The sequence below is a fragment of the Anser anser genome (assembly GCF_964211835.1).
Source record: "Anser anser genome assembly, chromosome: 24".
Lineage (NCBI taxonomy): Eukaryota > Metazoa > Chordata > Aves > Anseriformes > Anatidae > Anser > Anser anser.
The window spans coordinates 7,688,542-7,710,782 of record NC_139745.1 but is presented as its reverse complement, the minus strand read 5'-3'; the positions used below and the strand labels follow the sequence as shown (position 1 = coordinate 7,710,782).

Sequence of the window (22,241 nt, the reverse complement as noted above, 5' to 3'; positions counted from 1 at the left end):
CCCTCAGCTGCGTGAGAAAGAAGCTGGGACCCTCCCAAGACACGTCCCCACTGAGCCCACACACACCTGGGGCTCCTGCAAGAAAACCCCAAATCTATCACAGTGCTGGTTTCAAAAATTATTTGGAAAAAAAGGACTTTTTCATCACCTACTTGAATAAAATCTGTATTTCCTTACCCTTATGCACAAAAGTTGCCTGAAAGTAAATAAATGAAGAGCACTGACTGTTTTCTTTTAAGGTCTTTGTCATTCCAGCTCTTTAAATTGCCTAGTGTGATTTTGTTAAAGAAAACAACACTAGGCAGCCTGCTTCTCTCAAAATACCAAGTTTGTCTGTCTTTGGTTGATTAAATGGTTAAATCAACCTCACTATACTGAAGTGCGGCAATCAAATGCCACCACCTGTGTTTCCTCCTGGATTTCCATCTCAGTGCAAAGTGAAAAGCCTGAAAGTTGCCAGTAGCTGGGGACTCCCCTAATGAACTCTTTATATAATATCCAAGCCGCTCCCAGCTGGGTTTCAACACCATGGACTGGCTTCTGTCATGAAGCTTAAATGGAAGAAATGCTCTTTGATGTGGCTTTTTAATGGTCTGCAAGTCCTGTAAAAGACCCCGGGGGAAGATCTTGTGCCGAAAAGCAGTGCACAACACAGACAGCCTCTGGTGTGCTGCATGCTCCGTTGTGTGTGAGCTGAGGGTGGAAGCACCAGTCCCTTCATCCGCCTGCAAACAGCGTCTGCAGAGCATCAGCCCAATTAAAGCCATGACACCAAGACGGTCAATTTTCTCTCTGGTTGCAGGTTAACATCAGAAAGAAAAAAAAAAAGAAGGGAAAGAAAAAAAAAAAAGGAAACCCCAAAACCAATACCAAAAGCTCTTTATCCTCATGCTTGTTGGATACAAAACCATGCAACCACTGTAGACACCTGATCATCCATCTCAATTTCTTGCAACACTGTCACTCTTAAAAATACAAACCATTGTGTTTTTTCATCAGTAAATACACTGCTGATGTCCTCTGCTCCAGCTCAGCCCGCAGCCACTGCTCAGAGCAGCATTTCCATGCTTGCAGCAGGACAGCAGCCGCTGCCTGGGCAGGGCAAAGCTGCGCACCACAGAAGAGGCATCTGAACGCCCCCAAGCTTTCCAGGTGGTTCTCTGGGCAAAGCCCATATCCAAGATTAATTGCAATCATCATAAGACACAAAAGCAAACGCCCATCACATAGCCAACCTGCTCCGGACTAATGGCGTAAGTGCTGAGTTGACTCAAGCGGTGACGTGATGAATGTGGACTTTATTTCCTCCTATCTGAGTCACGGTGGAATGAGCCAGATTTTTTTTCAAAGGACTCGAAAAAAAAGAAAAGGAAATGTGATTGTGACAATAATCCAAGGTCTCACAATCCTATGAGGACTCAGAAATAATCTTATTGATAAAATTATTTGTATTTCAGCAACACCTATAGTGCTAGTAGCTCTTTAAACACAGTAACAGAAACTCCTCCACCTTCTTTAAACCTTGCAGGCACAGCAGTGCCAAGAAAGTGACTTGCCCAAAGCCCTGATATGCCCACAGGAGGATGGAGACCTGAACTTGAACCTCCTGAGTCACAGCTTAAAAACTCACAGGAGCAGCTGCGGTCCTTGTCACAGCAAAGCCTCTTTCACCCTGCAGATGGGGAGAATGACAATCCTGGAGGTAGAACCAGAGCAAAGATTTCCCAAATATTCCCCTTACAAGAGCCGATTATTTGCAGCACGCGCTCTACTTGCTCAGGCTGAACTTCTAGTATTTCTGAACACTAGGTATTTGATTTTGCAATTTTAATAATCACCTCTTTAACCCAGTGGTTTTTCTGTATAATGATCACTACGAGACACTCTTGTAGTGATATTAATAAGGCTCCTACTAAGTTACAATAACAGACAGTAGAGCCCGAAGATTAGATGCAAAACTGGGGCAGCCGTGCAAGAGGCCGACCCCTCCCTCCGTCCATCTCACGGGACCAGCCCAGCACCGGGGAGCTGCACACACACAAGCTACTGGAGCCCCCCCGGCCCTGCACAGCATCCCTCTGAGCACCAGCGCTGCAGACGCTTTCCCCTTTTAAATCCCCTGCGTCCGTCCCGTGTCCCATCCACGGGTGGCAGCACCGCCAGGTGATCTGCAGCACTTCCCGGCCACTCGCAGCCGCGAGGTGAGCAGTGGAACCACACCAGAGCCACGCGTGGCAGCATGCACACCGCTACGAGGTGGTTCAAACACAGTCTGCTTTTCTACAGCCTTCCCAATTAGATGCACAAGAGGTTTCTGTGATTCACTTTTCTCTTACTGATCTAACGTTCTGGGTATGCAAGTGAGCAATTAGCAGGGCTACATCTGCGATGTCATTTAAATTCAAATGACACCCTCATTAAAACACAGGTGTGCATTTCGAGACAATAAGCCCCAATCCCCTGTTGTCAGCTGGCAGAAGTCCAACCCTCCGCCCACCCCTTGTCCTGCGCTGGGCTGCCTGCAGGGCTCTCACCACAGGGGTGGACAGATTTAGGGCTCCCTGGGCATTTTGGCAGAAACCCTGTTTTGGAAGGGAAGGTCCCTGCCACATTCGCCCAATGCCACACCATCTGCCTAGGCGTTATCCTATTAATCCAGTCATAACATCAGAAGACTTCTCGCTTTGCATCAGTGGACACAACCTGGGGGGAAAATCCATGCGCGCAGCTGCTCGGGCTCCAGCGCAGCAGGGCAGCTCCCTGTCTGTAGCACGGCAAACCCAAGCAAGGTTTGGTTACACCCAGACCCCCAATTTCCACATAACTCCCCCCTACAGGAACTGGTTATCCTGGGACTCCCTATCCCTCCAGGGGGTTATTTCACAAGCAAGCCCACCCCCGGGCACCAGTCCTCAGCCCATGCCCGAGGTCCAACACAGGGCACATCGTGGCAGGGGCCGCTGCTGCTGGTGCTGGGGAACGCTGCTCCTTGCATTCTGCATCCTCGATGTCTCCATCCGAGGGTGGTGCCAGGGCCGCTGCTGGGCGCTGTCAGGGTGTGGAGGCAGCGCGGAGCCCGGCAGCCACGCAGGAGGAGCTGGAGCAGGGGCTGGAGCCGCCTCGGCTCCGCAGGCAAATCCCCGCTGCAATCAGCCCAGATAAACCAGTGCTGCTGGTTGCATGCAAAATGCCTTGGTTCCTCCTGAAAACCATGGAGGCCCACACAGCACCAGGCTGGGATCTGGCCATCTGCTCACCCAGCTAGGACACCGGTGTCCAGCACCGAGGAGCTGAGAGGACAAACCATGGTCCCCAAGACCCCAGCAAAGCCCGTGCACCACCTGCATCACTGGAAAATCGGCTGCAATGGCAAAACACGTTGGGCTCCTCTAGGGGGAAAAGTTACTGCAGACAAATCAGGTTGACATGGACAGGGACTTCAGAGCGTTTTTAGTTCCTTTGGGGGCTTCACTTCCAGCAAAAGAAGCTAATTTTTGGTTTGACAAAATCAACTGTGTGTTTGTGGCTGATGGGAGGTGGGTGCAACACACTCGTGGCAAAGCAGAGCTGTGGCGAGTGCAGTGGATGTGGAAAGGCACAGGGGTACACAGATTTTTTATTCACATTTGATAACCCCAAACTGTTACAGCTTGCTCAAAAGGCCTGGGAGCCAGGGCCCCTTCCCCAGCAGAGCCAAACAGCCGCAGGGATCACAACGGCGGCATTCAGAGCTGGGCTCCTGCCGTGGCACTAGGAAGAAGGCCCCGGCGGAGCAAGCTGCAGTGCAGTGTCCTCAGCTCAGGGCCGTCATCATTTCCTTTCTTCCCCAGTGAGAAAAGATCAGAAAAGGACACCGAGCAGCAAATTACATTAACATTTTGCTGCAGTTTCTCCAAGCTGCCATTGAGGCAGTGAAAGGCACTGAATGCTGCACTGAGTACAGGGAGGAAGGAAGCAGCAGCTGGAGAAAGGCCAAGTCTCTGTTAGCAACAGAGCTAACCTTGAGACAAGGTGTTTTGCGCATGCAGCATAATTTGGACAAGTGATGAAGCAAAGCTTTGTAGCTGGAGAACAGTGCTTGCAGCTCCGGCTGAGGTGCTGCTGCAGCCCCAGCCGCCGTTCGGAGCAGTAAGCAGACGCCGGGGTGACCGAGCTCACAGGATGCCCCAGCTGAAGCAGTCTGAGAGCCTTCGGGAGGACGAAGCTCGCTCTCAGCAGTGAGGTTTACTCTGTGGAGGCCTCGGGAACCCACAGACCACCACCATGAGCCACTCACCCTGTCCTGTGCCTTGCGTACGTGGAGCTGTTCTCCTCCTGGGTAGTTCCCGGGTCTCCCACAAAATGTGCAAGTTACTCCATTTTCACATAATTGCTGTCAGTTATCTCTGTCCTGGATAACAGCGAGGTGTCCATTTTCCTTGCCCGGAAAGAAGAGTTGAAGCTGAAAGTGGAGTCTGCTTCCTCCAGAAGCTGTGAGAACAGCTCGCTTTATCCTCAAGCATAAATAATAAAAGGATTCATTCACGTGTTTGTAATAGATTAAAAATAAATAAGAAAGAGCTCGATTCTGTTTTGCCAATCATGCACTTAATATAATTGTCTTCTTGTCCCCTTGTGTCGGTGCATGTGGACTTGCAGAGGTTTTAACAAGCTGGAAAGGAGCCAAACCATTTCTGTCACATTAAAAAAATATCATTGCAATGACAAAGGTAATTTTTTCACATCGGTAGTCAAATCTGCTCTCTGAGCTGAAGTCCAGCTGACATAGAGACCAATCTTTAATGGGAGCTGAAAACCCCTTCTGGAGAGGGGAAGCATGTGGAGGCTATTTACAAAGGAGACCTGATTTTTTCATAACAACTCTGCTAGCTTCAGTCATTCATTTGAAGCAGACAGACTATTTTTAAAACCTGAATGAGGAATCACAAAAAGCTGCTGTCCCCAGCCAAATACTTTTTCGTGATCTTCCCAAATAGTGCTGCAAGCCCAGGCAGGGTCTGTCCCACCAGGGACATTGACACCCTGACCTCTCCCAGCACACCCCGAGGTGTGGGCAGCGCCACGAAGGCAGCCGAGATGGGCGCTGCTGGGGATGGCCCGGGGTGGGACGCGGCATCAGCGCAGCTCAAGGGTGGGGAGAAAACTGGAGGGGAGATCAGGCCAAGCAGATAAGTGATGTGCATGCTTCTGTAAGTCTGGCTGCATAAGGTGAAACTTCTCTCCAGGGGCCACCCCCAATCTGATGTCAGCAACTAAAACGCCATTTATTGCAACGAAGCCACAACAATTTGCATGAGCTGAAGCTCTGCCCTTGGATTTAACACAAAGCTTTTGCAGAGGGACTGAACAATTCTTTCCCCTTCGTTGCTTGCCCAAGATAGCACTGTTTTCCATATTTTCTTTTAAGTAAAACGGAAGGATCCAGAGCTATCCAGGCTGGCATGCCATGAGCATCACCCCACGCAGCTCCCACCCTGCACCCAGGGACTGTGGATGCAGCTCGTGCTCCAGACCAGCCCCGCTCCTCTCCCGCAACTGGAAAGAGCGACCTGAGCAGTCAGCTATCTATTAGACAACAGCCTTCTCGGATTCTCTGTAAGCACCTCCTATGCCCTGGATTTATTACCTTAATGCAGTGGCAAGATCCTCCTCTAAGCCGGTTGCGTCATGGGCCTGTATCGCTGCCGGGCGCCGGCCCCACAGCCCTCGTGGCCGCTCAGCGAGGCCCTGCTCCCATCTCGCCTCCTGGCTGAGCCTCTCCTGCGCAGGAATTGTTCACAAACTGCACAGCTGCTCGGGCTGGCTGCGCACACAAAGGCAGCATTGATTTCCCAAGCAAGGGCTACCTACAGCGCTCTGCCCGAGGGGCAAACACATCCTGCGTTTGTATAGAAGGAAGGCCTCAGCCAGACCCACATCCCTTCTGCTGTTTAACTCGTTACATCATGGATTGCAGCATGCCCTGGGTGGGGAAACAGACGTGGGAATTAAAAGCAATTCCTGTTCCCCTGCACCCTCTGGCCTGAGCAGCCTCCCCCAGTCCCTGGAGACAGCTCACAGCCGAGAGGTTAAGCCCTGCACAACCGCCTGCCTCGGGCTCTCAGCGTGCAAACCCCCAGGGACTGATACCAGACGAGAGAAAATGCCATTCTTGAGGAATCTGCCATGATACAAACTGCAAAGATAAACGCTTTGTGACTAGAGCACCTTGCGGTAAAGGCTCAGAGTCACCCACCCCTCTGCAGCAAATCTCCCAAAGCTGCTGGGGCGCTGCCAGCACTCGATGCTGGTCCCAGTTTGGGAGCCAGCAAGCTCTTTCCTGCAGTGCTGATTTTTGGGTTATCCAAAACAATCTCAGCAAAAAATAGAAGTAAAACATTGCTGAACAAGTGGGTGCATATAGCAGGAGGTCACTGTCGCTGTGAGTCACTGTGCCCTCTAATCCCAGTTTCACCTGGACAAACGAAAGCGCAATGACTGACTCACCTGCCCCAGGAACCAGCACGTTATAAAATACGACACTCCCAGCTAAGGAAGCATATGGATTTTCCATAGTATTTCCCCTGCTTGGTACACTAGCTGGCCCTGTGTGATACCTGTTTGCTATTCGGACACAGCCCCTTCTCAGTTATATAAGACATCAGCAAAATGCATAGGAAGCATACTGCAGCTCATGATTTTAAGTGAAAGATTAAAAAAAAAAAACAACAGTACTTTCCAACAGTACTTTTAGTTCTGCAAAGTAGTTATAATCATTATTATGCAACAGCTTCCAGTTCAGCAAACCCTCTAGCAGATAAGAGAAGATATAAAATTTAATTAAGTGGCCCGCTGTATACTAGGCCAGAGCTGGCACTGCTAGCCTAAACACAGAAATTACCCTAATGGATCGGGCTGTCTCCATCTAATCTACTGTCCTGTCTCCAAGAGCAGCCAGCACCAAATTTCCTAAAGCCCTGGCACGGAAGACATTGTGTTCTGTTCCAGCAGGAGGCTGAGAGCTCCCCATTTTCTCTTGCTTAAGAAGGGATGGGTGGAATCAGGGTTTATTAGCATGCTTGAATTAATTGAAATCACTCATTTAAATCTTGATTTAAATTAGTAGACAGGAAGCATCTTTTCTAGTATTCAGTTTTATCCTATTTTGCATTTTTAGTTTCATTTTTCTTTAAAGAAAGTAACTGATATAAACGCTAGGCATGCAATTTACAACTCTGTGGGTCTCTACTCTAAGCTTGATGCTATTTTTTGTAAATTTGATACAGCATCCCTGTATGCTTGTAAGCACTTACCATACAATTTACAGACATATTTTGACTTTGTTAAATACCTCCTCCCCCCCCCAGTATTTTGCCAAATTGCACATAGATGAAAGTTAATCAGAACAAAACGTGAACTTTTTTTTCCAGTTGTTTTGCTATGTCTGATGATTTTCACAGCCATTTTCCTCTTCAAAAGCTGAAAAACTGAACAATTCCCGTGCTACTTTGGTAGGTTTGTGGACCAGCTCAGTCTGCATGCTGTTTTGCTGTTTCACTGCCTCAAATTGAATACATTTAACAATACTTAAAACAGCTCTGGTAAAGTTCAGTATACTTTCTATATTTTTCTTCAGAAAAATGTTTACTACTTTGCTGCATGTATGTATGCGTCAGTGCTTTTCATTGTCATCAATAGGCAACGTTTTAGTGAACAGGGCAAGTGAGCCCAGCAACACAAAGTGAGTCCTTTTCACATTGTGAAGAGACCCTAAAGACTACTTTACAATTTTATTAAAAAACTTTTCTTTTACTAAAAAAACACCCAAATCTTTGGGTATTTGGGTCAGACAAGTTTCACATCAACGATCACCCAGGTAAGGCTTCACACCTTTCTCCTGGTGTCCTTTTCTGGAAGTTTCTGCACTGAGTAAATTTTAATAGATAACTAAATTAAACTTTAACTGATACAATTTTAATCGGTGATTCCTCTTGAAGAATGTTGAAATCTAGTTTTGATTTAAATGTAAGACACCAGTCACAGAGCCGTTTTTTTCTCTCCCCCATCCCTGGCACAGCCCTGCCTTCCTGCTCCCAGCCCCACCTGGTGAGAGGCACTCGCAAGTGCATCCTGTCCTGGCAAAGCCTGGCCAGTGGTAGCAGCTTTTAATTCCCTCCATTCATCCAAGGATAACAGAAGAGGCATGGCCCTGCGATAACTGCAGCTTGCATTTAAGCAAAACAAATCCTTTAAAGGTAAAAGCGCGCAGCTCCCCCGAGCTGAATCCCTGTTTTTGTGTCTTCAGCTGCTGCATGACACAGCACACACACACACACACAGAGCACCTGAGTAACCTGCAGAGCTCTCCACCTGCATTAGCTTCCTCCAGCCAACCCTGTAATACAGACAAATGTGTTAATAATGTCTGCTGTGAATAGACTGAGGACCACCTCTTTAAACAAAGACCATCGGTAGTTCTACTATTTTAAGGCCATTGAAATAAGACCTCACCCTTCTCAGACATTTTCCATGCACAGAACTGGGCATATGAGGAACTTTGTCTGCATATTTGCATGTTGATTACTAGAGGTAATCTAAGCAACAAAGGAATTAAATTAAACATCACAAGTGGACCATAAGGTTTTTAAGCATGATGAATGGTAGCTCAGCTTCACTTTTACTATAAAACAATATTACTAATTCAGAACTAAACCTGAACAAGAGAAAACAAGTTGAGCTGCTTATTTCAACCGGAATATACCTTGAAACAAAGACTGCGTTATAAGTTAAACAGTTTATGTACCTTATGCATTCAAGAATGCAATACAGGAGGAATATGCGATACGCGTGCTGTACTTCAAGCAGCTGACTGACTGATTTCTGAGACAAAGAGCTCCGACAGAAGTCACTGTTACAGGACTACTCCAGCCACCGGGGCAGGGAACAGTGTCTTCTTGCTTCGTTCTGTAGCAAAATGGACTCAAACATACGAACTCTTCAAACTAGTTCTAAGAGAGCCGAAGCAGTAAGTTCAAAAGTCAAACCGTTGATTGAATATGAAAATATACAATTGCCTATTGTTTTCAGATTTCAGAATCTTTTTAATATTAAAACAATATACTACTTTCAGTGTAACTTATTACAATGACTGAGACCTGACCAAGAGGGAAAAAAAATAATTCCACTGTAAAGTTCTGTGAATGACAGGAAAATTAAAAGGTACAGCAGTAAAACCAAGCTGTCCTCCAGTAAAGCGAAAGAAGCTGCAAGGCAACACTAAAAAGTGGCAGATCTCCTTTGCCTGCCAAAGTCTGTACCACAGTTTTGGATAGAGATTGACAGGTGAACCAAGTATTGCTGTCAATGCTGGATACGAGTCAAAGTTTTATAAGCAAATGATCCTACACTAAACGATGTTACCACACTCAGCAGCTGAACTTAAACTCCACAGAAATGCAGTTCGATGCCCTGCTCAAAGCTACTCTTTCAACAGCACTTTCTGTATGAAAAGATACATATTAGTAGGTTTAGTGTTTGTGGAATGAAATCAGCAGTGTGCAAAAACGCGTGTGTATTTAAGCTGCTACAAGTTAGTGCACCTTATGTCATAGCCTACACTAGACAGTTCTCCAGCTCTGAGCCTCTGCTTGGGAGACAAATTAGTCAGACAACATGCAGCTGAGCAAGCTTTGACATGCAAAATTTTAGTTATGACTCTAAGCACTGAACTCTGCTTTGCTGATGTTATTTATCATTCAGACTACAGCTTTCAGAGTAATAGACATTTCACAAACCAGTAGAACTGCCTCTGTCCTGAGCATTAAGGGAATTCATAAATTAGTGTGAGTATAAAACTTCTGGTGAAGCTCAGGGAGCTGGCCCATGAAGAACTCACTAGGCAAAATTCCAAAGTCACGTAAGTGGAAAAATTTAATAGTTCAACAGTGAGTTTCTATAAACTATTACACACACCCTTGCTATTGTCGCATCTGTTGACGCTACAAATACATCTTTCTTTACTATGAACTGCCAGTGACTCATTTCATCCTTAGGTTTACTTATGTGGAATCATCTTCATCTAAATTATTAAAGTCCAATTAAACTTGATAATTTTTTTTGGCATAGTTATAGTTGTTGCAGCAAGTCAGTTGTATAAACCCACTTATCTGTCATTTCAGGAAGGTAGCCTTGATTAACAAGTACACATACAGCATTAGCAGATTCAGAATAAAAAGAACAAGTATGATTCATGCACTAGAGATTCTGCCATATTATACAAGGCATCCTACATGGTTACCTTGTGAACTACAACAACATGACTACAAAAAGGACTGAGGAACAGAGATAAAAGATTAACCAAGATGACTGAGTGGCAAACAGATCAGACAAGTTTGACTTTGGATGATGTGATCTCAATTACAGACGATCAAGAGAGGAATTCAATAAGTCAACAGTTCACCACTACAAAACTCCACAGTACAGACACAAACACTAAAGGTTATTATCCTTGAGTGATTTTGTACTAAAACAAAATATCTATACAACAGGTATTCAGAACAGCAAGAGACGGTGTAGTAACTCAAAAGATGACAACGGTGCTTGCTATCACTTGTCTAGTATTTGAATGTAATGTGATATACAGCTAAGTAGGAAGGAACCTAAGTATTATGCTAAATTCTATTTAGAAGTGAAATTTTTCTTGAAAAGTGTATTAATTCCTCTTTTCAAACAAATTATTCTTTATGGATAGACACACAGAAAAAAAGGGGGACACCTAAGAATTGAAACTCCAAAGAGGAAAAGGCGGGGGGAACACCCAAGTCTTGGAAAGTTCTAGTATTCCTTCATGGTTTGTCCAAAATCAATAGTGAAGTCCTTTATCAAAAAGTACAGTCCTGGAGGCAGGAGACGAAAAATGGGAATAAGGAAAGTTAAGCTGTCAGAGACTCAGGTACAGAATATTTTTAAAGAGCTTCTATTACTCCAAAGATTAAAAGATGCAGAGGTCAAAAATCCATATGAAAATAAGATGGAAATTGTAAAGAACAGAATGTTAACTCCTTGTGAAAACTGCACGCATACAGTCTCTAAGACTGAATTTCAGAATCATTTGCGCTGCCAAGAAACACCACAGGAAAAAAAAAAAAGAAGCAACGACATTAGCACAATACATTGTTAGGTTCTGTAGTTTCATAGCACCAAACTGACTCCAATGTATTTTTCAAAATGTGTTTGTCCAGAAAGTTCTTGGAATTTATTATACGCATATAATAACAGATGACACTCAACACTGGAGCATTGATGTACTAAGTTTACAAGCACTTTAGCATTCAATGTATACTAGGCTAAGAAACAAAAAAGATTCAGCATATAAGGAAATGAAGAAAGAAGCAAGGGTTATCTTTAAAAGTTGCATCTGGTATCTACATAATACCAGTTTTATTTTAAAACCCTACACAATGTCAAGTAAGAAGACTAATCAAATATCTACACTTAATTGTGCACACCGCATCTACTTCAGACGTAGAACAAAATTTTCAAAAGCTCGTATGTTTCAGTCCTCCTTCCAGAGGAGCCCTAGACTCCAAGATTGGCTTGCTATCAGAACCAGAGCTTGAATTTTTAGAGATTTGACAGCTGCAATCTACCAAGTTTCAAATATGACTATACAAGACAGTGAGCAACCAGAATTCTTTAGATGATCATTCAAACCAGTGATTACATGAACAAAATTTAGTTAATTTATGCAAACTTGACATTTAAGTCATGATTTTTTTGCAATACTTTGAAACATTCTACTTACTATGACAAGCAGTTTTCACTGGCAAACATTTTTTTGTGTGTGTGCGTGCTTATTTTTAGACATTACCATCCTAACAGAGTGCTGACCAGGTAAGACTGATGTTCTTGCAAAACAAGAGTAAAACAATCTAGACACATTAGGAGCACCACTGAAATAAAAAAGGGCTATTTCTGCTATCTATAGGACAGTTAAAAATGAAGGTCCTGATTTTTCAAAAGCCAACATACTGCATCAAATATTTTTTCTTATCTGTGTATTTGTTAAACCTGTACAAAAGAAAGCTGATTAGCAAATGTAAGTGTTCATATAAAAATAGCCAACATCTGTTTAAATTTAGAAATTTATTTTGTTTAATCCACAAGCTTTATATAGCTTTAGTTAAAAAAACAAAAACAAAAAACAGTGAAAACATGACAATATCCAAAGTTCAGGTTCCTCAAACTTTCAAAGACCACATCTCTGAAAGTTGCTTATACCATTCAGAAGAACCGCAACGAGACAAGATTTATGAACGGGGCAACGACATCTCACAAACAAAATTTATGTAACTGAAGGAATTTTTCTGGGACTGCTGATCATGGAAACTGCCCTTTAAAAAAAGAACATAAAAATACAAATGAAATTCCAGTGTTCCAAATCAACATGTTACATCAATATAAACCCACAGTGTCCTGGTAAACAACATGCTTTCATTTATGTACCACTCTAAATTGCTATTCTTGATTTACTTTAATGGAGACTGTACAGGCAACAGTAGAAAGCATTAAAATATATGTACTTCCTTGGTAATTCTGCAGTGGTTTTATTTCTGGGCAAGCTTACAAACCACAAAGGTTAGTAGCATAATGTAAGTGGATACAAAAGAAGTCAAATGAGACCCTCACAAATTATTCTAAAGGCTTTGTTGAATTTCAAAGAAACTAGGGAATTGACGGTCATGTTTAAAACCTTCAAAACAAATTCCTACTGCTTCTAAGAAGTCTCACTCTAAATGAAATTATGTTGACTGTCAATGAAAGAATGTCACTAGTACACTGTGGACACCTTTTGTAATGTAAATCCATGCCCTTTGTACATGGTGAACCTCAACCTAGCAATTATTACAACAAATGTTATATTCTAAAGCTCAAACACATTTAGCAATTTGAAATTGAATTCTGAGTACAAACCAAATAAAATGTACATTATATCAAAGGATTCAGCCTAAGATGGTGGTGACACTTGCGCCTTCCTCATTGACCTCAGTGCTTTCTCTCTCAGGTGTTTTTCTAGGTCATCGAGGTTGTCTTCTGGTTCACTTTCTGTCTCCTTGAAACAAAGATAGAACATTTCTTCAAATACTGAAAGCCAAGCTGGGCTGCAGTCCTCCCGCTATTGTAAATCATCAATTAAAGTTATGAAACAGGAAGTTGCATTTCTGAAGTAAGATTGCTATTTGCTATCAGAGTACTGTGTACATTCATCTCCTTCTCTACCTATTTTCTTACAATGGACTCTGAAACAGTCATATCTACCAAATTCCTACCTTTTTGGGTTCTGTCTCTGCTTCCTGTTCTTCCTGTGCTGAGGTGGTATCTGCTGCAGCCACAGCAGCAGCTGCTGTAGCTGCTGCCGCCTTTTCCTTCTTATGTTTTTTGTGTTTCTTGTGCTTCTTATCCTTTTTATGCTTCTTATCCTTCTTTTTCTTCTTCTTCTTTCCACCCCCTTCTTGATCTGAATTCTGTAACAAACCATTCAACAGACATTACAACTCATTTCCAAGACTTAAAAATTCAGTTAGAACAAACCCACACCCATACTTGGCAATTCAGATGGACTGTGCAACTTCTGAAACTCAGTGAAGTCCAGACTGCCTTCAGAACTTGAGGAAAGTCACATGCCAATGAACTGACAGTAGCAATCCCAGAAGCCAAGTAACATAATGCACGGTTGTGCTGTCTGAATACAGAACGTAACACCACACAAACTTGATATGCTTGTCACAGCAACAACATGCAAGCCTCTTCATAGAAATGAATACTGCAGGTGGAATCTAACTCCCTAACACACTCTTCTACCAAAGAAATGCAATGTCCCTAGGAAACATTCACAGAACAGGTAAGAATACCGAATTATCTGTTCTTTCCTATTATGAATATAGTTTGCAAATAACACTGCCAAGCATAATTCAGATCACCTCACTTTGCAGGCCATGAAACTAACTAAAAGTAAAGCAATACTTAAGTAACTTCATGAAATGAGAAAGTATTTTGTTTCTAAAGTTATAACAGCACTTTTTTCAGACTCAGAAATGTTAAGCTTGAAATGTTTGTGTTGTGATGTAAGAATTTTAACTATAAAAAAATCACTCCAAGACTATTTTTCATTTTGCCATGTGAATAAGCTTAGAGCTGTTCAGCCATTAAGTCTTTATGAAAATAACTTGTCGTATAACCCCCAAACAATATTGCTTTTATTAGCAAAGAAATACCCTTGCAGGTGATGGGCTCTGAGTTGGACTTTTAGCCTTTTTTGCAGGTGACCAGTTTGCAGAAGGGGAACGAGATCGAGCAGGAGATGGAGGTCCTTGATGTTTTTTTGGAGCTGGTTCAGGTGATCCTGATGCAGACCGCGATGAAGACACCCGTCTTGCAGATCGTGGACTTGGTGTGGAAGCCCTCGAAAACAGAAAAGCCACACTTAGATTCTAGTGTTAGAAATATGACATGAAACAAGGAAGTAAAAATTACAGAAAGTCAAATGAACATTTGTATTTATAACTTGGTTAAGCAGCCACTTAAAAAAAATTAGTTACTGTGCTGGCGTATGTTACAAAGGGCAAAACGATCTCATACCATTGTGTATCCGTAATGCGAAAGGATATTGCAACTTGATAGCTTGTTAAACAATAATGCTATTGTTGTTCAGGAATGATTGCTCCCTTTCTTTTTCTGATATGACTAATTTATAACCTCATTAGAATTCAAGAGAATAGCAGTGCTATTTTATCATCCAATGAAGGAAGAGTGCAAACCATTTTGTTGAGCTATGTTTTCTTGCTGAAAGAATAAGCCAGCACCATCAGTTTTATTCTGTTTTATTTAAAAGCTAACTGCAAAGTTCATTTTGCTTTAAGCAAAGCTAGGAAAAAAGTTTTAAAGTTCTTTTTATCTGCTCATTCCCAGTAATTTGTTAGGCTACTAAAAAGACCCCTCAGACTCTAGATCCTCTGTAATGCTTCTCCCCACACTTCACTTAAGGTTGAAAACACTGATTAAAATAAACTTCAGAAAAATCACTTAGGGGTCGGTTCTATGAAAGCCAACAGAGCCCCCACTACTTGAGTGACCTCACAATACATCAGAACCACTTCCATGTGATCCCCCAGCTATTCTCATTGTATTATTAAATAAAATTAAAAAAATATCAAACCACCACCAACAAATAAGACTGATTTTTTTTTTTTTTTTTTACTTTGTCTTCTTAGGTTCTGGCGTTCTTGACACCCTCCTGATGGGTCTAGTGCTTGGAGATGGAGACTGTCTTCTCTGCGGTGAAGCTGAAGCTCCCCTTCGCAGTGGTGGTGGGCTTGCAGAAGTATGAGAAGCTCTAGGCCTTGGTGAAGGTGAATGCCTTTTGTTTTGTGGTGGAGAACGTGCTTCGCGATTAGACCTACTGGGAGGAGAACCCTTCCTATGCTTGGAAGATATCGAAGGTGAACGCCTTTTAGCAGCTGGAGAGCTCCTTTGTTTTGGCGGTGGTGAATGGGAGACTCTGCGTTTTGACTGTGGAGACGGTGATGCTCGTCGTTTAGGGGGAGGAGGAGAAGCTGTTCTTCTCTTAGGAGGTGGAGAAGGCGAGTATCGTCTCTGTATTGGTGGAGAGTATCTCCGTGGAGAAGGCGAGCGTCTACGTGGGGGTGGTGACGGAGACCTAGAAAGAAAACAGATGTTCAGGTGCCAAACAGCCATGTGAATTAATTTCGAATGATTACATGATCATTCCTCTGAAATTCTTAAAAACTTTATTAAATAAAAACTTTTTGGAAAAATCAACTTAATAGATGTTATTCAGTACCTGATAACAGCAATCAAACTGTATCCAGACCACATGCCTACCATAGGAAATCTCAGCAGCAAAACTATATTCCCCTTAGTAAAGCTGTGAATCAAGGAACGGGTTTCCTGTATTATGGCATTTACTTTTACACACCATAGTTGGAAGTCAGAAACCAAAAAGCAATCATTTCACAACAAAAATGCAATACAGTACCTTCGGCGAGGCAATGAAGGTGACCGTCGCCGCCTAGGAGGAGGGGCAGGCGAAGGAGAGCGCCGTCGCCTGGCTGGTGGGGGTGATGGACTTCTCCTCCTCCTACTAAGGAGATAAAGGGATTACTCAGAAAAATTGCAACTGAGCTGTGAGATTTTTTTTTTAATTATTATTATTATGCTTTCACTATACAATAGCATCTTCCTCATGTACTTCTAATTCTAGTAAAACCACTAATGGGAAAAAAATACATCCAAGTGTTTCTAGAAAGTAAGAGAATAGATTTTCATTGTAATCTTCAGACCCCACAACACCACTCACAAGAATTTCACATTCTGCTTAACCTGACCTATTTGCACCCTGCAACCAAAGAGGAAGCCCCACTCTCTCCTATCTTCTCCTGAAAGCTCATTTCTGTCACTTTCCTTAGGCTGAATCTAGTGATCATGTCACGAGTCAGACCAGCTTACTGATTCAACAACAACAAAAACTCTGTCATCACACAGTAATGACTGCTAGGTGTAACATAAGGGAGGAACTGGGAATGCTTTCAGCAAGAGTCTGAAGTTGGATCAATTTTAAGTGTGAAACTTGAAAACAGCTTTTATCTACGTATCTGAAATCCAAAATGACTTATTCCTTGAAATGCTAAGAATAATTAATCAGAGTTGTTGCAAAACTGAAGCTATCTGGATTCAAGTTATCACAAAATAAGCCATTTTCTGCTCTCCAAGATAAGGTTTAAAACAGACTTCCAGGGAAGTTTCAATAAAGTTTGTACTTTCCTGAAGTTATAAAGGGAGGAAAACTTGCATTTTGTATAGAAAAAATATTCTTCCCTGGCTGTTGTTCTCCAAGGCAATGAATTACACTTTTTATAGGTAAGAGTTTACTCCAAAGCACATTATTTTATGATCTGGAGAAAAACAGCCTCTAAATGTCATGGTTGCCCTAATTAAATGTGTTTAAGCAGTTACACAATAAGCAATGGGTGAATTTAGTATGCTGCAAGTTTTATGCATAGTTTAAGATCTTTGAATTCCAATCTGTTTTACATAGAATTGTTTGATAAATGACAAGATACATGATTAGAACGGACTACATTGGTAGAAGTAGTCACACAATCTCACATCATTACATATGCTGCAACCGTATTCTAGCTAGGTCTTAATTCACAGATTGCTCACGAGTGATTATGTCAGATTAATAAACCCATCATACACTGAGGTTCCAACATTCCAAGATCAACACATACCAAACAATTCCACAAATAGAAGAGTTAACAATACTGCCTACATAAGAAAAGAAAAAAAGTAAGTGTTAGCTATTAGTATACGACTACTACCTCCAAATACCTTATGGATGGGAAGAATGAGAGTACTGAAAACACAAATTAAGTGTGACCCAGAACATCAAGATCTTTATCCCCTATTGCAAGTCCGTGGAAGGGTTTTAGTTGTAATATGAAAGGCAAGTATTCAGTTATTTTCAGGCATCAGTGAGAACATTAGTGTTATTAGCTGTTACAGGCTTATTAGAATTATCAAGTAGCCTCTCTTCCAGGAGATAGTACAGGTGTTTCTTTTGTTTGGTCTTTTTTCCCTGCCAGTGAAATGGTCCCAAATACAAGCCAACAAGGAACAGATCAGACTGAATTTCCTTCGCCTTACTGCTTTGAGTGCACAAATCCAAAGGGCAGAAGTACGTGTCCATGACAAAGTAAGTGAGAGCCTATCTAAATGACTTTTGATATGCAAATCCTGTTTAACAGATTAATTTCTAACCAACCTTTTCATCACTGGTGATTGCCACCTCTTTTCCATCTGCATCCTGATAGCAGTGGAGAAAAAACAAAACAAAACATCTAACTGCCGTAAATTTGAGGCAAAAATGAGCAAGTTCAAGTAAAGTTCAGGGTAATTCTCAACAAATGAGCCAAAGAAGAATGCAATCTTGAAGCAGACCAAAGGTCCATCTAATCCAGCATCCCATTTTTGACAGACAGAAGATACTTCAAGGAAATAGAATAAAAAGCAGTCTGTATTAAAATAAATAAATTTTATCTTTGTGATTTCCAAAGGCTAGCAATTTTAAGAGAATTCCATGAACTTTTCCACAAGTTTAGTTCATAGTAGGGGCTTTTAATAAAGCATTACAGGTCAGAACACAATCACGTCACTATAGAGGAAGCTTGCTAGAACCAGCATTGAGATCCTCATTTTCTTTTGACAGTTACTTTGGAGAAAAAGGATTATCTGCTTGTACAATTTTGGGCTAAATTCTTTTGGGTAGTTGCTGACAGTTGCATAGCAAATAAACACAACGTTAACCAGTTATTAAAAAAAGACATCAGTTATGCCCAACTTAAGAAGAAATTACCGAGGGGAGGATTCCTTCTGTCGTTTTCGTGGAGATGGTGATGGACTGCGTGAATGTGAATGGCGTCGGCGTCTACCAACTTCCCCATTCTTCACATTGGATCTTTTAGGTCTTTCCTCTTCAGACGAAGATGAGGAGCCAGAATCTATAAATGTAGAAGAATTATTCTCTGGAATATGATTCTCATGACACTCATTACACAGTTACTGATATGGTTATACTGTTGTTTACACTAACTTCCACTCCTGCAAAACAAGAAGCCTCTGTTTAGAAGCAATTCAACTACAAACATTAGTTGAAGTGATAAATAAAGCCATCAGAGTTGGGTAATAAAATTTGCAGCAACCTAACCGTCCATTTAACATTTAACTAGCCAGGTAACCTAAAAAAAAAAAAAAGAAGTCAACTGCTGTTATATATAAAAACAAAGTGGACAAAAATCTACAACGAGTCCAGGCTATCTTACTGACCTCAAGCAAGCAAAAGCCCAAGTTATTAGAAAATAACCTAATGCATCAATAGTTTAAGTAAACCATAGTATGATTCTATGATAGTAAACAATATTTCTGTATGATAGTAAGAGTTTAGAAGCGCAACTTTTAAAGATGCAAATTCATAATGATACATACCATAACCTTGAAAAAAATTATTATTGCTCACACTACTTTCACGAAGAATAAAGGTACTTGATTATGAGTGGTAAATATATACAGCCCAATTTTAGGAAATGTACATTATCCATACCAGATGAAGACTGTTGATTTTGCCTTCTGTATTGACGCCTCTGTTGCACAGAATCTGCTGCAGCCATTTTACCACCTTTATCTTCTTCTGAAAAGGTACATACAGAAAAAAAATAAATTAAAAATACAAATATGTCTTACTGATGCAGAAGTAATTAAGTACAGCAGATCAAGCTTTTTTTTTTTTTAACTAACTCTCCTCATCTTAAGGTTGTATTGAGTCTGGACTATTCTTCGGCTTAGCTTTTTCCAAGAAAGCTCAGATGAAAGACCTTACGCAATACGAGTGATTATATTTATGCTTCTGAAAAAATCTTTCTTTCAATGCTGGTTTATCAACAGGTTTGGCACTTTACTAGTATCTTTTATTGTCATACACCTGATTAAAAACCCCACCCGAAACCAGTGTTGAAAAGTGAGAACCATACCCGATTCAGACAGCTCAGCTTTCCTTGGTTTTGGCGCTGGTGAAGGAGATTCTCTTTTTTCAGTACTCTTATGTTTGGGTGCTAAAGGACAAAAGTCAAATAACTTTGCTGTAACTTTTTTTTTTTTAATATCTGTGCATGCTTTTCTGCTCTCACAAACTGTAAATACCATCTCTGATAAAATGAAAGCACAAGAAGATTAAAGTGCTGAAAATTTTTGTTACCTGATGCTCTGCCAGGTGAAACAGAGCCACGGCTTTTTCTTGAACGATTTGACTGCTGAGGTGTTGGAGATCTACGTGGTTTTGGAGGTGGACTTGCTGGTGGAGATGGTCTGTGCCTCCGCCTAGGAGGGCTTGCAGAAGGAGACATCCTACGTGTTTTACGAGGAGGACTGGATACAGTTCTTTTAGGTGGTTTCTTTGGTGGTGATCGGGAACGTGAGGAGGAGGAAGAGGAGCTACTACCAGATAAAGATGCTGATGACCGTCTTCTCCTGCAAATCAAATATAACATTAGACTATGACTAGTCAGCTTAGGAAATGTTTGAGCATGAACACAGAACTGCATTTGTTTGCAAGCACATAGAGAGCCACATACAACGGCACTTCCAAAACATGGTGGACAGCCTTCAACACGTGGCTTGTAGAAGAGATTAACAACCAATCTTTCAGTTATCTTTAAACTACAGTGAGAAAAAAAAATGTTAGTGTTACCTTTGCTTGCTTTCTGTCAATCTACAGACTACAACTAAGCTTTTCTCCTGGGTACAATTAGTTTTCTTTGGGCTTTCTAACTTTCGGATGGTTAAGAGAATTCTCCATGTTAGCACATGTGATTTAATGATCTTCAAAATAGATCTATTTAAGAGTTTAGTGGGCAAGTATGTTAAAAAGTTTTTATACCAGGAAGAAAAAAATTCAGCTTAACAATTCTGAATCAGTATATCCCTCCTTATGTTTTAGTCTTTCAACTTTACTTTGCAATTTTAAAAAGGTAGGGCCTCTAGAATTCTGCGGCAAAATTTGTGGCAAGTTCTGTTGTAATTGTGTACCTGCAGAATCCACCTTTGGCTGCAGAATTCCTGAGAACCTGGAAAAAAGAAACCCTACCTTGAGTGAGATAAACATTTGCTGAAAGGGAGCTCTTGTACATCTTGAAACATACATATTTGATACTTTTCACAGTTCTCACAGTAACTGTGCAAAATGAGCATCTTTACAAACTCAATAAAGTACTTATCACCTTGTCATAAACAAAAAAAAGGAAGAATTGTTCCTTCTTAAAAAGGAAGAACTATTGTACACAGGAAGCATCACTAATTCTCTTTCTACGACGAAAACAGGAATCTATTCTCTTCCTATGAAGACAAACATCTATTTTGACATTACCCTAAGTATACAATTCTCTGCAGTACAACTCGGAGCTTTCCTACTAGAAAAATTGCTCGTGCCATCAAAAATATAACCTTCAACACCCAAGAGACAATCTGAAAAGATTTTTATTTACTGAAGCAAAAGAACATGAAGAAATACATTTCAAGTCAAAGTTCAATTTTGACCTTAACTTTATGTGATGGAAAAATGACTCATAGTAAAAAAATCCCTAACAGTAAAATTCATAGTGAATTGTTCGACATTTTCCCTCAAGTGGGGAAAAAAACTGTTAGAAAAGATGTCACGTCTGTCTAAGCTGGGAGCTACCCAGAGCTATTTCAAGGAAGTGTTGAAGTTGCTACTTTTCAAAGAAGTGGAATTCTCAGCAATAATTTCATAAGAAATCATCCCACAGCAACTAGAATGCCCCCACACACTTATGAAATATGACATCGCAGTTTTTACATCACTCAAATTATATATTACAAACAGTATTGAGTTAAGATGAACAAGGTGGTTTTGATAACATTGAGTTTTCAGGAATGACTGTTACCTTCTAGATCTAAGTATAAAATATTCAAGTGTCTCAAAAAAAGGGAATCTTACCTCCTCACAGGCGATCTACTTCTTCTGTGTCTGGGTGGGGGAGGCATTCGCCTTGGAGGACTCCTCCTCCTTGGAGATGGTCGTCGTCTTGGGCTTGGTCGCCTTCTAGGAGAGTAAGACCTGTCACAATCAAAAATTCAAATGAAAAGCAACTACCTAATTTTCAGATTTGAGGAAATTTAGCCTCAGGGAATTGAGTGGAAAGTTGCTTCTCTCCAAGTGCATTACATTACAGCAGCATTTAAATTATGGTGCCAAGCAGTACGTTCAGCCACGGTGTTTTTAAGTTTACCAATACCTTATACTAAGTAGTAAAAAAAAAAAAAAAACAGTGGGAGGCGGAAATTTGCAAAATCTTCAGTAAACCTACCTACTAAAAGGCTACACAATTGCCACTATCAAATGCCACACTCAGCATTAAGTACCCCGTTCTTTCCCCAGTCAGTGTAAGTCCCTGTAAGAATCTTCCCATGAACTGATATGAAGAAAACTCCTGAGCATGCTTATTCACTGAATGTGTCATTCTCATTTGGCCTAAAACACTCACAGCTCAACATCATTAAAAACATCATTACCTTAACTGAGAACGTTACATTAAATAGCAATTTCAGAAGAAAATATTCGGTTCTCAATCTCTGCAATCAAGACAAATAGAAGCCCTACCTTGACCGTGATC

General features: G+C 41.5%; 1 protein-coding gene across 21 annotated transcripts in view; it reads right to left on the bottom strand.

Moving 5' to 3' along the window:
- Nucleotides 1-12,108: 12,108 nt before the first annotated feature.
- Nucleotides 12,109-22,241, bottom strand: part of SRRM1 (serine and arginine repetitive matrix 1) — a 17,983-nt gene continuing 7,850 nt past the window's right edge. For 6 of the 21 annotated variants that reach the window (XM_083809768.1, XM_083809788.1, XM_083809777.1 and 3 more), the window contains 12 exons: nucleotides 22,229-22,241; nucleotides 21,566-21,685; nucleotides 19,808-20,079; nucleotides 19,584-19,664; nucleotides 19,157-19,243; nucleotides 18,413-18,557; nucleotides 17,822-17,863; nucleotides 16,034-16,138; nucleotides 15,236-15,694; nucleotides 14,253-14,439; nucleotides 13,308-13,502; nucleotides 12,109-13,090 (listed from right to left, as the gene is read on the bottom strand). The exon at nucleotides 22,229-22,241 is cut by the window's right edge and continues 191 nt beyond it. In XM_083809768.1, the coding sequence (XP_083665894.1) occupies nucleotides 12,986-13,090; nucleotides 13,308-13,502; nucleotides 14,253-14,439; nucleotides 15,236-15,694; nucleotides 16,034-16,138; nucleotides 17,822-17,863; nucleotides 18,413-18,557; nucleotides 19,157-19,243; nucleotides 19,584-19,664; nucleotides 19,808-20,079; nucleotides 21,566-21,685; nucleotides 22,229-22,241 (1,811 nt within the window). In that variant the 3' untranslated portion in view covers nucleotides 12,109-12,985. The remainder of the gene's footprint in view (nucleotides 13,091-13,307; nucleotides 13,503-14,252; nucleotides 14,440-15,235; nucleotides 15,695-16,033; nucleotides 16,139-17,821; nucleotides 17,864-18,412; nucleotides 18,558-19,156; nucleotides 19,244-19,583; nucleotides 19,665-19,807; nucleotides 20,080-21,565; nucleotides 21,686-22,228) is intronic. The other 15 variants (XM_083809784.1, XM_083809774.1, XM_083809778.1 and 12 more) reach the window with 8 other exon arrangements.